Below are 14,671 nucleotides of genomic sequence, written 5' to 3'. Positions count from 1 at the left end.
AAGCATATAACTCCTTGGTAAAATGGCTACATTATAAAACAATGACTGGCTTCAGAGTGAAGCAGACTGCTATGAGGAAATATAGTATAGGCAGTCCAAAAATAAAGCTGGTAAAAGAAAAGTGTGCCTGAGAGCCAGATGAATGGAAGTGCTTTAGAAACAAAGAAAACAGTTTGGTTTGTGGTTTGTGGGGTTTAACGTCCCAAAGCAACTCAGGCTATGAGAGACGCCATAGTGGAGGACTCCGGAAATTTCGACCACCCAGGGTTCTTTAACGTGCACTGACATCGCACAGCACATGGACGCCCTGCTTTTCACCTTCATCGAAAAGTGGCCGCCGAGGCTGGGATTCGATCCCGCATCCTTAGGAACAGTAGTCGAACACCGTAACCACTGTTCCACCCCGGACAGGGTAGGAGCAAAGAAAACATAAAAAAAAAAAAAAAAAAAAAACTAAACGGTTTTGTGGAACCCCACAGTTCTTTGTTCCATTTTGAGAGCCACTGTCCCAGAGTTGACAGTAAGAAACTGTTCTCTGAAGCTCAAAACACCAACGTTTTAGTTAAACAATCAGGGTTCACCAGTGGATGATGCAACCTTGCTGTTCAACACATACATTCAGATCATTCTATGCTTTATTCAGAAATATTGCATGCCATAAAAAGAAATCAAGAGTATGATCCAGTCACATAATTTGCCGTGCCTCCAGATACACACAAAAGTTAGCAGTTCAACATTCGAAACAAGTTCTGTTTACAATAAGCAGAGTTTTATCACAGTCTTGAAGAAGAGTTCTCGTGGGTTGTTACAGCAATCTGGCAAAGCATGTTTTAAACTTATGTCAAGGCATAGTAAAAATACCAACTTTGATTGTATACACGAGAAAAAGAATTGCTTTATGCTATTAATCAAAAGCAGTACACTCAGCCACAAAAACCATGTAAGGAACACGCTTAGAGCAACTTTATTTCTGATGTACTCAACAAGAAACGCTGCACTAAAAATCGTGCCAACAACATTCATTATGAAGTAATATTGATTGTGCTTTCCCTTTTGTTATTACTCAGAAAATATGATATGCAACAAGGGATCAATACAAAGCCAACAAAATAAGACAGTAACAAGGGCGATAATATACAAGTACTATCCAGTAACATTTTCTTAAGAAATGGCAACGAAATTGAGTACAACATAAAGTTGAGGTAAATTAAACTCACAACCATATAACTGCCCATTCAAGCTTCAATACTTGACGTGTTAGGACTTTTTAGTGTTAAACAAACTGCGAGGAGAACAACAGAAGGCTGCGTCAATTTCCTTTTCCCCCTCTTTAAATGGCCTGAGCTTAGCACTGTAGTTCTTGTGCAAAAGAGCAGAAAAAGACTCATTACACAAGGCACAATAACAATCATTAGCTATAATGATTTTTCAGCAAAGTACACTTCAATACACGAGCACTTTGGTGTAACCTACCACATGCTTCTTAGCTCAGTATAGGTTATATGTCTTCATAATACCAACATTTAATCCTAATAACTTGAGAACAAAACTTTAGTTAAGGCTTCTAGGCATCCAGCTGCATAAAAGCACTCTTTTAACACGATTGATATTGGAGGTAAACCTAGTGTCAGCATGACTGGAAAATCCTGATGGGTAGATTTGCAATATCAGGAGCCATTAATAAAACGAAATTGGGTGTCAAACAGTGGAATCAAACTCCTGACCCTTAGGTTGCCAGCCAGACATGCTACCCCTATGCCACCAAGGCACGTTCGCTCGACTGAGTTAAAAAGCAGCATGTGATGGCAACACTCATGTCGATACCTGCAAAAGGGTACACCAGGTGACTCCGCAGTGACCATAGCAACTCTTTAACGCTATCGATTCACAGGTTAAAGCTTTTGGCTTCAGCACATTCCACTGCTCCCCACCCCAGCAGATCATTACTAAATTTATGCACCTCTCCTCTTGAGCACGTAAAACACAGCTGCAGTAAAGTTCTTTTTTTTTCTCCAGTTCCTTGAATCAACATATTGCACTATTAAAAAGTGATAAGGACCCAGCATAGTTTACAGCATTTTTTTTTAAACTGCTATGGGTTCAATGCACTCATCACTTGAGTGCATGAGCAGACTGAGTGATTTGTAGCAACAGGTTGGCGGGAAATTTCATAAGCTGCCGACTATTCAGCCAGAAAGACAAGGCTTGACCCTAGTGAATGATCCTCTTGAGCACCGTGCTGCAAAGTGTCGATGCATTCCAAGATCTTGCCGCAGAAGTCTGTACCAGCCTTTCACATACTGCACAAATAAAGTGAATGTTTCAGAACAAAGAAACGACTGATGCTTCAATTAAACTGGCTATGGCCATGATTAAATCCCATATCTATCAAAAGTAGCCTAGTTTGTAAATGCCTTTAAACCCTTTCCAAATCTGCTGAACTCTTTGCATACAGCTGTAAAGTCAAATGTAAATGCTTCAGGTTTATTAACCTTGCCTTAACCAACACTTATCTCTGAAAAACCAATCCATGCACCATTAAGTTCTACAAATATGCTGTCCCTTACTAGACAAAGAATAAGAAACAACCATGAAAAAAAGCCAGTGATAACTGCAGTGGTGAAACTATTAACTAGCCTATTGTAGCAGAATTTGCAGTTTGTAGCAGGAGAAATGAAATTTTGTGGCTGATGCCCAGATTTGAGAGCAGGCAAGTTCAAATGTTTATCACAGCTATGCAAAAACAAAAACATCTGGACACAAATGCTACATTTATCAAAGTGTCATTTATTAAAAAAGCCCTAAAATGACCAAAATGTAAATGATTTTTGCCTCCCCACCCCCCCTCTGAATGCAATTTTTATTTGGGATGGAAAATTATAATATATTGTCAGGTATTTGGGAGAAGTCAAACATAAATGAAAAAAAAAAAAAAAAAAAAAAAGCTTTTCAATGAACAGAACTGCTTCTGCAGCATACTAATACCAAACGTTTTAAGATACACATAGCCCGGAACATTCTGATGAGATAACTAGCACTAGGCGAGTGACTGAGCTATATTCCGCATATTACACACAATTACTTTCTACCTCAGAATATTACAGAGCACACGCCCACTCTGATACAAATTAATACAATCAAAGAGTGAAAATATGTTCGTTACTGTTTGGAATTACACTGCAGTAACCCATTTAGTGCCTTGAACATCATGATTTAGGTTTATCATGTTTATGATAAACCTTTATGATGCTGTTTATAACAAACCAAGATGAAAAAAAAAAAAAAAATTCCCCTTTTTTGTGATCTTATACCTAACAAAGGCTAACAGCACAAGGCATTCATGCTAAGCTGATGTAGTCAATAAGACAGAGTAAATATTTTGCAACATAACTATAATTTATTTTTGCATGAATTGGCTCATGATAAAAATAGGGTCTTAAACAGGAGCTCACTGATGCCAAGGTGTCTCATACATACAATTCACTATTGTGCTAGTTATTGTCAGAGCAACTTGCAGTATGTTGCAAACTGTTCTTGTACGTAAATTATTCATATTTTAAGATGTGGCCATTTGAGTCCAGTAATAAAGCGCTCCGTAAGACTAATTCAGCATTTACAACTGTTAAGGAAAAACCTTGGGACTTTTCCATGATGCATGCAGTTTAACCCTTTTCTTACTGTACATATTCAAATAGTTCAATTTGAAGGGTGGTAGGAAATGGCCCGTTCTGTACCATTTGGTCCCCTCCTTCCCCATCAATACCATCCAGTATGCTCCAAAAATCTGCTTTCACCTTAGATTACTTTTTTTTTCAGCCATATGAGAGAGTGCATTCAAACTTCTCTTGAAACCTATGAATGCAGAGCTATCATGGCAAGCACGGTATCCAAGTTAGCGTCATAGTCTCATAGCAACCCTGCACAACAATGGCGGTGTTCTTACAATTCGGAAACGGTCAACTAAGCTTTATATGCAAGCCACAGTTTTGTGAGTAAAGATGATGTTTATTCATCTGATTTTAGTCCTGACAGAGATGACTTTTCCACTCAGCTTAGACTATTGACAGGTCCTTTCAATAAGTTTTTTTTTACCGCTGCTAAGATATACTGCTTTCTGAACCTCTTTGAAGGTACAGTACCAATCACATTGTGAACGTTTCCGTGACACCAACGGTGTAATGCATACAGTAAAAGTTTTCTTCGAGACGGTTCGAGGTGCATTATGACACTGCATTACAAAGTACAGAGGAGACAACTTTGGCCAGCGGGCGCTGCGCCGCTTCGTGTGCCAGCGCTCTTCGTGGGGACTCTGGCAAAACCTCCGCGCAGCGCGGCCGCGTCATCTGCTCTGCACTGCATTTGAGTGCATTTTAAGTGTGCGCGCGTGGTTGTTGCTCTCCTCCTCTTGCCGAGTTCTGGTCGCCGTCGCGTTCCAAGAAGAGGCAGAAAAACTACAATGATTGAATTACGGCACACTTTTTCGCATAACTTGTGTGGTAAACAATAGAATGACGGATGGTTGTCTGTCAATTTTATTAAATTGGCTTTATGACCGCTGTCCCCACCACAATATCTCACATCGCTGTTTGTCCTTGACAGCAACATAGTGGCCATCATTGGAACCGAGTCAGCCTTTAACAGGTGTGTCAATCATTGTATTCTCATATGCGATCCTGCTTCCAGAGCACGAACACTGCGCACTCGCTCGAGCAAATAACTGAACTAGGGATTGCACAGAGTAGCTGTAGAACTAAGAAGACAAAGGTTTCTGAGGAGAACTGTCCTCTCTTGCATCGAAAGATGTCAGGCCCTTCCCCTGTTTGTCTCATGGAAAAAAACTGCCACAAAAATAGCATGCCTCGGCTTCTGGGCAATGATCCATTTAGAAACCACTCATCATTCATCTAAAGATAGATAGGTCATTGACTTCGGACAGCAGCAGCAAACTAACTTCATCTGGCCGCTGTCGGTATGAACCAAAGGGTAAGGTGGTATGTATTGTGCCTTTGTAGGGAACATGTCCAAAACGCACCAACGACAGGCACCGTGGCGCCGGCAGCATCCTGTGTAGTCATCACCCTGCTGAAGCGGATGGTTCACTGTGGAAGCAACGTTTAGTTTTGTTGACCTTATTGAGGAGGTTGCCTAAAATGTCAGTCATCAAAGGTTTGAGTTGGCGCTTTCCAAGTGAATGGTCACAAAGGGAAGGGAAACTCTCCGAATGGCACCCAGCGCACTTGTCGCTGGGTACACGCGTATCAATGATTATCCACAAGGAGACTGCACCCTTCCTTCCTCTAAATAGCAGAGACAGAGACATCAGGGCGTCCGCATTACTCTTAACAACACAAGGTGCCATTTTGGGTACCTCAAACTAACTGTTGTTGTTTTCCTAAGATCAGCACAAACACTAACAATCCACAGAGAGGAGGCAAGGACAGGTGCGTGAACGAACACTGTGTTCATGAACCCTTTTTCATGTCTTATGTCTCGGAGCCTGCGAACAAGCGCTCTGTGAAACAATGTTCGCGGCTTGTTTTTCAGGACCTGAAGCGGTGCGCAGTGCCGACAGTCTACAAGTTAATCATAATTTCTTGCTTTTGAAAGCACCGATAAAAAACATTTCCAACCTCAGCCGAGAAACCGAAAAATGCAAAAATGAGAAGCCCTATTGGCAAAGTGTGCAGCTTTCCTTATGTCTCTATGAGACTGTTCCTCCTCCTTTTCTGTGTACATGCACGACGGCGCCTGGCACACGCTCCCGCGCAGGCTCCACAGTCAGCCATGCATTTCGCGAATGCGGCTGCGCGTACTGTCAAAAACAGAGTGCTGGCATCACGGAGCAAACTGCAGCCAGGGTTCCCGATAGCATAAAGGGCTTCACACAAGCGAATAACCTTCCCCTTTTATTGATAAAATAAATTTAGCATGAAGAGTACTGTGACCCTGAATATTGGTTTCCAACATAATAGCACATAAAACATTTAGTCTAAATTTTTTATTTTATTTTCTGACTGAATATGGCTAATATGCAGTGAATTTCTCCTCGTAAGTAATACATACCACTTTTTTCTCACAGCGTTAAAAAGAGCTCTATTAAACTTGCAGACAGGCCTTTGTCCCCTTCCTTCCGGCATGGCCTACCTCGGCACTAGTGACATGACATCCTCTCTCCCTTCAGACCACCGCGCCCCTAGCCCAAAAAGCCACTCCCCATATGGCACGGGTACAAGTCCCCGTCGCCTTCCCTTTCATGTCTAGCCTTTGCTGCAGAACCATGGAAAATTGTCCGTGATTATATCTAGAATATGATGCGCAAAAATTCAGAAAAAAAGAAATTGATAGAGGACTAAGTTTTTCCACACGCGACCTCAAAATTGTCTGTTTTTGTGTAGTAAAGAAAGAGTTAACAACACTATTATTGTACGTTCACCTATCTATTCATATCAATGACAAAATTACAAAAGAGTAAAAAAAAAAGATTATTGCTTACATAGTATGCTAGCTTATGAGTCCACATTCAAAACCCAATGTCAGGAATTTGTTAGCACTGCTAAATCTTTCGAGATAAGCAAGTTTGGCAATTTCTAACAATTAGAATTTGGTTGATTGCACAGCTAATCTGAGTAGTGTGCAAGGTCAACCTGAACATTTTAAACCAACTCTTATGCTCAGGGAGGGTGGATAATTTCTTATGCAACAAATATCTTGCTATTTTTCTCATAGAAGATGACAGAAAATGCTGGCTGATAGTAGCATATTCGTACCTTCCTTTTTTATTTCGCAAAACTTCCTCACAGTGATGCCAAAAATTTTTGATGAGAACATGTGACAGTATACTTTTGATGTAAGCTCCATATACAGTAGAAGCAAAAAATGAGGATTCAACGCTGCTGAACCGAAATTGAGCGAAAGCATTAGCTGTGGGTGACCGAGCATTTTTCTTCTTCCTCTTTTTCTTCTTCGCGGCTGTTCAAGGTCATTCGTGACTGCAGCTACGGAATACGCGACAGGCCGAAACTTGGCATAGTATTGCTTTCGCAATAAGTATGTTGCGCAAATGGTATGATGCTAATTCATGAATCTGGGCATCACACCTTACCACATGAATTCTTACTTTTTGGTCAATAAATTCACAGTGAGCTCCAACTGCGATGAAAGGACAGGAAATGGTATGGTATGGTATGATATGATAGAAGATAGGGTAGTTTTCAGGAAAACCCTATATTTACTCGATTCTAAGTAACCCTTTTTTTCACCATCATGGTGTTGTAAGTGAGGGAGGTTGCTTAGATTCAAAAACTCTAACCCCTCATTCTTATTTCCACGTCTATATGACGAGACGGGAGCAAGAAATAACAATTTATTTCATAAACAAACTAGGCAAACATCTCCTGCAAATGCAAGATCAAGCTATGACCGCCCTTTTCAAACTTATTCAGACTTTCGTTACAGATGCCATACAGTATGTACTAAACAAAGCAATGCATGCCTACGAAACTTGCCAAGCACCGCCAAACTGCTGCCGATTCCAGGTCCCCGTGACAACACGCTGGTAGAGTAAACGGGATCACTTTTGGCCGGCTTTTGCCTTCTTGCGCTGTCAGCTGCCGTGTAGTGTCGGAACGCACCAACACAACAAACTGGAGATTGTGCCACACCTCGGGTCTCCAACGGCTCCAGCTTGTTTGAGTGAGCAAGTGCGCTGGCAGCCTTGTCTATGCTCCTTTCCCCATAAAAAAGCGGGTGTTTAGATTCACATGCAAGCTTTTTTCCAAAATGTTTTTGTGAAGTTAGGGTGGGTGCTTAGAATCGCAAAAATATGGTATAAATACGGTATAAAAAAACAACACATTTGATGCCTCTGTGTCCCAAAGTACCATTGCTTAGCTAAGTATAAGGTATAAACATTTATCTCGATATAGGTGGGAAGCATACGGCACATTCCTTTCACTATGCAAAGAAGCAAGTCGTCCGTTGTGTCAAGAAGTCATCAAAAGCCAGCAGCGGTGCCAATGGGACTATACTCTTGGTTTCCTGGTTGACTGCTTCTATTCCAGAGTTTCTTTGCGCAGATCACTTTCATTTATCTGGTAGACACTTTCAGGATCGGCTTAGAGTAGACTGATATAGGTGATTTGATGTCTGAATGTCCCCTGCTTTTCCCCATGAGCTTGTTGCTGTTTTTTGTCTTTGCTGCGCAATGAATGTGCTTGGTATGCAGGTATGCTAAACGAATAAAAAAATTAGCCTTAGTTTAGCTCTGGTTAACCCTAGTTTAATTGTGAAAGTAACTGCGGAAGCTTCTTTTGCCTGCTACATTATTCCCCTACATGCCTGCGTGTTGTAGGGGTAATGAGAATTCAAACGGTTCTGGCAGGCTGATTCTGATATCACCCTCAAGTCCGATGAATTACATTGCATTCTCGGAGCAGAGCTTTAATGACATCGGACAAGAAGACGCAGCCTCGGTTGCTGAGCAGCTCACGAGGGGCGCTATGTCTAGGATGAACCGCCGCAGAAAAAAGGATGCCACAAGGAGAGTGGTGGTTTCAGCATACTGCGTCAAATTATCTATGGCAATAATAACCCATCATTTGCCAGATGCCGTGTATGGGAGATGACTGATAAATCAATGCCAACATGGTTGAAAGGGCGAGGCGCGCACGACAAGGTAGTGGCTGCAAATCTCCAGAAGTAGTGGCGGTGATAGTAGTTTATTACTAACTAATCAAAATGAAGGAAAGGAGTGTTGACGGCTGTGACAATTGCTATAAAAAATCTGAAGCACCTGAGCGGTGGCCGGCAGGAAACAAAAGAGGATAGGGAGAAGATAGCGAGGGGAAATACAGAGGGGAGCGATAGGAAGAAAGGATCTCCAGAAGTGCGGTGAGTGGGCGTCTTGCGGTGTTGGCAGTCGAGGCACGAGAGTACATACTTCAAAACAAAGTTGTACATGCCACACCAGAAATATCGGAGGCGCAGGCGCGTGTACGTCTTGAAAAGACCCGCCTGACCGCATTGCATGTTGGTGTGAAAATATGAGCAAATGTAGGCCCATAGGTGTCGTGGAATGACGAGGAGCCATTTTCGTCCATCAGAATGATAACTGCAACAAAAAAGCAGGTTTTCACGGATGTCAAAATGTGAAGCTTGATGCCGCAGGGTGTGTGATGATGTAACCGCCGAGGGGTCGGCGAGAAAGTTAAGAGACCTAATCCAAGAATTCTTGCACTGCTCAGAAGGCATGTCCCTGATGGCAGGAGACTGTACAGGAGTCTCGATTTCACAGAGGCTGGCTATTTTTGCTGGTAGCGAGGAGCGTGACAAGGCATCGGCGTGCTGATGCTTGCGGCCCGACCAGTAAAAGACGTGGATGTCATATTCCTAGAACTGCAGCGCCCATCGTGCCAAGCTGCCAGAAGGATCCTTTAATGAAGAAAGCCAACAAAAGGAATGATGGTCCGTAACAACCTCGAAAGGACGGCCGTACCTGTAAGGGCGAAACTTGGTGACGGCCCATACAATGGTGAGGCATTCTTTTTCTGTTACAGAGTAGTTCTTCTCGGCTTTGGTAAGTGTGCGGCTGGCATACGCAATGACATATTCCTTTGCGCTGGGCAAGCACTGCTCCGAGACCAGTACCACTGGCTTTCGTGTGGACTTTTGTCGGAGCTGCCGGGTCGAAATGACGCAAAATGGGAGGGGTTGTGAGGAGACACCACAGGGTGTTGCGGGCGTCGTCGCATGCAGGTGACCAAGTGGTGAAAGCGGTGTCACTGCCGAGTAGTGCAGTCAAAGGGGCAGCAACTGATGCGAAATTGCAAATGAACCGCCTAAAATAAGAGCAAAGCCCTAGGAAACTTCGTAGTTCCTTAGTGATGATGATGATGGACTGATTTTTTATGGCGCAAGAGCATCTTTGGCCAAAGAGCCCTTGGCTTCGGAAACAAAGTCACAACACAAAGTTTGGCGGGATCAGGGCATACATTGTCCTTGGACACAACATGGCTAAAACTGTGAGTTCATGGGCAGCAAAAGTGCATTTTCTTAAGTTCAACTGCAGACCAGCATTTGTGAGGCATGTCAAAACATGCTTCGGGTGACATAGATACGTCTCAAAATCTGACGAAAAGATTACGATATCGTCCAAATAGTACAGGCACATTTTCCACCTGAGGCCACGTAAAACTGTGTCTATCATTCGCTCGAATGTGACCAGAGCGTTGCATAGGCCAAAAGGCATGACGGTGAACTCATAAAGGCTGTCAGGGGCCACAAATGTGGTTTTGGCTCGATCCTCAGCTGCCAGAGCGCAAGTCGAGTGATGAAAAGGCAGTCCAGTGCGTCATCAATGTGGGGGAGAGGGTAGATGTCTTTTCGCTTGATCTTGTTAATATGACGGTAATCCACGCAAAACCTGACGGAGCCATCCTTTTTCATGAGTACTACCGGTGAGGCCCATGAGCTATAGGAGGGCTGAATAACTCCACTTTGAAGCATTGTGTCCACCTGTTCTTCAATAACTTGGCGTTCAGTGGCGGAAGCGCGACATAGATGCTAAAACAGAGGAGCATGGGCACCAGTGTCAATGTGGTGCTCGAAAGTTGACGTGCGCCCCAAAACAGGTTGGTGGCAATCGAAGGAGGCATGGAACTCTTCAAGGAGCGCAAGAAGCTGGTTTCGCTGAGGTGAAGAAAGTGAGGCATCAATTGAGCAAAGAAAGAGATCTAGCGAAAACGTAGCAGTCGCAGGAGTAGGTGGGCTGAGTGCGTTCATGTCGAACAGAGGTGACCCTCTGGCACTGTCGGTGATGAAAACCGAAATGAAGAGCAGCACGATACCGATGCATTCACCGCGGTGCAAAGCGAAGGGGCTTGAAAATGGGTTCGAGACCCATAATGAGGTGAGGCCAGCAAATATAGTGAGCAGGGCATAAGGCAGAGGTAAACAGTAGTGGCGAAGAAAAATATCAGAAGGTGTGAAGATGACACTTGCATTACGAACCGAATCACAGGAGAGAGACACAATCACAGATGAGTACGCAGAAATTTCAGTACTGTCAGTGACAAGAACTTTGGCAGAGACCGAGGCATCGAAAAGCTCAGTGTCTGGCAAGGTATTGGGCAGCACAGAGAGCGCTAGTTGAGCTGTCGTGAAGCAATAGGCAACCCCAGCCCAAGATGTCCACATGTGAACATGACGGCAAAACAATGAACTCGATTGTATACAAAATGTTCTGGGTGAGTACTTGACCAGTACACGTTGACGGCTGAATGAGGTGCGCACTAGCAGTTTATAACGACAGGTCAGAAAGGGGCATCCTTACTTTCCTCAGAGCGGCAAGGCGCTGCATCCATCATAGAGACTGCAGCATCGGTGTCGACAAACACCATCACAAAAACACCCCTCTACAAAAACTTCAATTAAATTAGCTGCAGATAATCGAGGCCTTTCATATTTCGAAGAGAGTGCAGTTCTCGCCTCAGGAACTGCGGCACCTAGTCTTCCTCTTAGGTTGGCGAAGGACGGCGTCACATCGGAGGAATGAAACGCCGATGCGGAAAAGGTGAACGGTGACCAGAAGCGATGTGCTCAGGAGACAGTGGATGGCTTTGAGGCGGCTCAGCAGGATGAGAGTACTGGTGCTTGTTCCAGTAGCAGGAAATGTCAGGAGGCGGACGAGAGATGCTAATGCGTCGACGGCAGTTCCGAATCACATAACCTGGGAAGCCGCAGAAGTAGCACATTGGATGATTGTCAGTAGTGCACCAGGAGTTTGCCAGTTGGGCAAGCGGTCAAATAAACTGTGCGGGTTCTCAAGCAGGGCCAGGAGGCGGCTGAACGTATACAGGTGGTCGAGGCGGAGCATATGTAGGTGGTGGATGGGCAGCAACGGCTCCATATGTCAATGGGGCCACAACAGGCACAAATTGAGGAGTAGAAGGAAGAGCTTCAGCCACCTGTCCTGAACAGTGTTATCACTTCTGCTACAGTGCACAGGTCTCGCGCCAGCAACATCTGAAGGCGTAGTCATCGATTCCGTTCAGAATGTGCGTGATCTTCTCGGCCTCCGACATCTGCGCGTTCATGTGCTTGTACAAGTCGACAAAGTTCTCGATATTACTGGTAAAATTCTTGCCAACCACCTGAAACCATGCACGCAAGTGCTGTTCAGCACTGCTGGATGGCCGAAAACTTCAAAGAAGCTAGCTTTGAACATGGACCATGATGAAATGTCGGCTTCATGGTTCCGAAACCATAGATCTGTTGTGAGGTGAGGCAGAAAATCGCGTTGTTTAGCTTGGTTTACACGTCCCATTTGTTGTAAGCGCTCATCTGCTCATAAGATGTGAGCCAATCCTCAACATCATGGTCGTCAGTGCCGCTGAAGATGGCGAAGCCTCACTGGCAGAGGGAGCTGGGACAAATGAAGGCCGAACCAACTTCTACGGCTTGGTGGTTGACATTTTCAGACATTGCAGGAGGAGGTGATAACGTGCGGCTGCAGAGTTCGAGGACGAGAGGATGGATCTCACCCGACACCTCCATCAAATGTAAAGAGGGGGTTTATTCCTACAAGGCTTGAGAACCGAAGAAGCCGTAATAGCAGTCGCCGATCAACGAGACCAGCCAGGCGCGTGGACAGGCGAAGACCACACAGCTCGAGCACCAGCCCCGCTTCTTTACACACAGCCCATAATCTTCGGAATGCAAAAAAAAAGTATGTTAAACCTTTCTTTTTCTGCTGCTAGTTATAGAGCACCACACAGTAGCAGATTTACCCATAGCTTTTTGCTGCATTATACACAATACGAAATCAAATACTCCTCTTAGAATGCAATCTGAACACTTAAGTATCACAGATGCTATGGCAGAATGACAGAGAACTATTTCATCACCTAATAAATTTTTTTTACAGTGCTACCTCAAATTAGAGCAAATACTTTTTTACCTATTCAATTTGGAAAATGTACTACACTGTCAACATTTTTCAGTGAAAAACATGCCTGAAGAAACTCTTCAGGTGACTGTCACCGCAGGCTGCTAGATAGTGCATGACTTGCTTTCTTGCCAATCATAACTATTCAAAGGACAAGAAATATACATCATATCATATATGATATGCTAGGCACAGGGTTGGACTTTCGAGTTTAAACAGGGAAAAAATAATATGTACAGGGTGTCCAAGCTAACTTTAGCCAAGGGATAAAAAATGAAGCAGTTGAGATAGGCCAGAGAAACCACCTGTGTACAGCTGCCAGCCATCTGACGCACCATAGGAATTGTTTTGTTTTGCAATTAACTGATTAGTAATTACGATAATTTTTCTAATTTACTAACTATTGCCTTTAGACAACAGATGTGATTTGCAGAGTTGGCGAGAATCTTCTAAAACTCCCATTCCATCTATTTCGGATAAAGAAAGCCTGCGAAATGCAAAAAGTACCATGTGACTGGCGCATTCGTGCGCCACGATTGTGATGCTCTCATTCGTGGCCCGAGTGAACGAAATCAGCTGCGGCCGTGACTCGACAGCCCAGTCCCAGCAGCAGGCTGATATGTTGGCATTGGTTGCAGCCAGCGCGGTGAGCTCGTTGCGACTTGCATCGTCACGCGCGCCGACTGCGTGAAGCGGATGAAGAACCACCGCAGACATATTGGCCTGCCGCTCAACGGGGTTGTGGAGCCGACGCCGCAGCTGCTTTCGTTCACTCAGGCCCCGACTGAGAGCACCACAATTGTGGCGCACGAATGCGCCAGTCACGTGATATTTTTTGTATTTGGTGGGCATTCTCTAAGGCTTGAAAAAACGGTACACGTGAGGCTTTTTTTATCGGAAATAGATGGAATGGGGGTTTCAGAAGGTAGTCTCCAACTCTGCAAATCACATTTGTTGTCTAAAGGCAATAGTTAGTAAATTAGAAAAATTATCTTAATTACTAATTAGTTATTTGCAAAATTAGAAAAATTATCTTAATTACTAATTAGTTATTTGCAAAACAAAAATTGCATATGGTGCGCCAGATGGCTGGCAGCTGTATACAGGTGGTTTCTCTGGCCTATCTCAAACTTTCCATTTTTTAACCCTTGGCTAAAGTTAGTTTGACACCCTGTATATATATCAGGCAGAGAGCATCTGCCTTTTGCCCTATCATCCAAGACCAACCGTGTCTGAAAGAATGCTGCAAATAAATAAATAACTAAATAAATATGCCAAATTCAGTGTTCAATGTGCTGAAGCTAAGGGCAAGGAGAGACCGTAAATTTTGAAACACTGCTGCGGCACTTTACGTGCCTCTGCAGATAAAAGGCTCCACCTTGTTTCCAAACTATGGGGTACTTCTAGGGACTACAGCCAAACAACACTTTCTATACATACTTCCACAAAGGAGTGAAGGGCACTGGACATTGGGCTGTCTCATAGCACAGGAAACAGTTGACGGCTGCCCACCTTAACAACCCAGTCAATTTGCTTTCTCCAAGGGTCGCGAAAAGGCCTATACTCAGCAACAACTTTTCCTGGCAATGAAGGAAAGCTACACTGGTGGAGAATCAGTAACTGGGTCACTCTGCCAATAGTTTAGCTTTAGGATGGCTACAATGCAACCCACTCACTATGCAATTTTTTGCTTCGTTGTTGGAGCAGCTGGCACCATCTATGGAAGCT

The 14,671-nt window shown here is 43.9% G+C and overlaps 1 protein-coding gene across 2 annotated transcripts in view; it reads right to left on the bottom strand.

Annotated features, from left to right (window-relative positions):
* Positions 1 to 623: 623 nt before the first annotated feature.
* LOC146204601 (uncharacterized) overlaps positions 624 to 14,671 on the bottom strand; it is a 36,808-nt gene continuing 22,760 nt past the window's right edge. For both annotated transcript variants that reach the window (XM_084589288.1, XM_084589289.1), the window contains exon 8: positions 624 to 2,300. In XM_084589288.1, the coding sequence (XP_084445414.1) occupies positions 2,187 to 2,300 (114 nt within the window). In that variant the 3' untranslated portion in view covers positions 624 to 2,186. The remainder of the gene's footprint in view (positions 2,301 to 14,671) is intronic.

The sequence above is a fragment of the Amblyomma maculatum genome, chromosome 1 (genome assembly GCF_055883805.1).
Source record: "Amblyomma maculatum isolate TAMU_Amacu chromosome 1, ASM5588380v1, whole genome shotgun sequence".
NCBI classification, from domain to species: Eukaryota; Metazoa; Arthropoda; class Arachnida; order Ixodida; family Ixodidae; genus Amblyomma; species Amblyomma maculatum.
The sequence above is the reverse complement of the archived record's forward strand: the minus strand, read 5'-3'. Positions and strand labels throughout refer to the sequence as shown.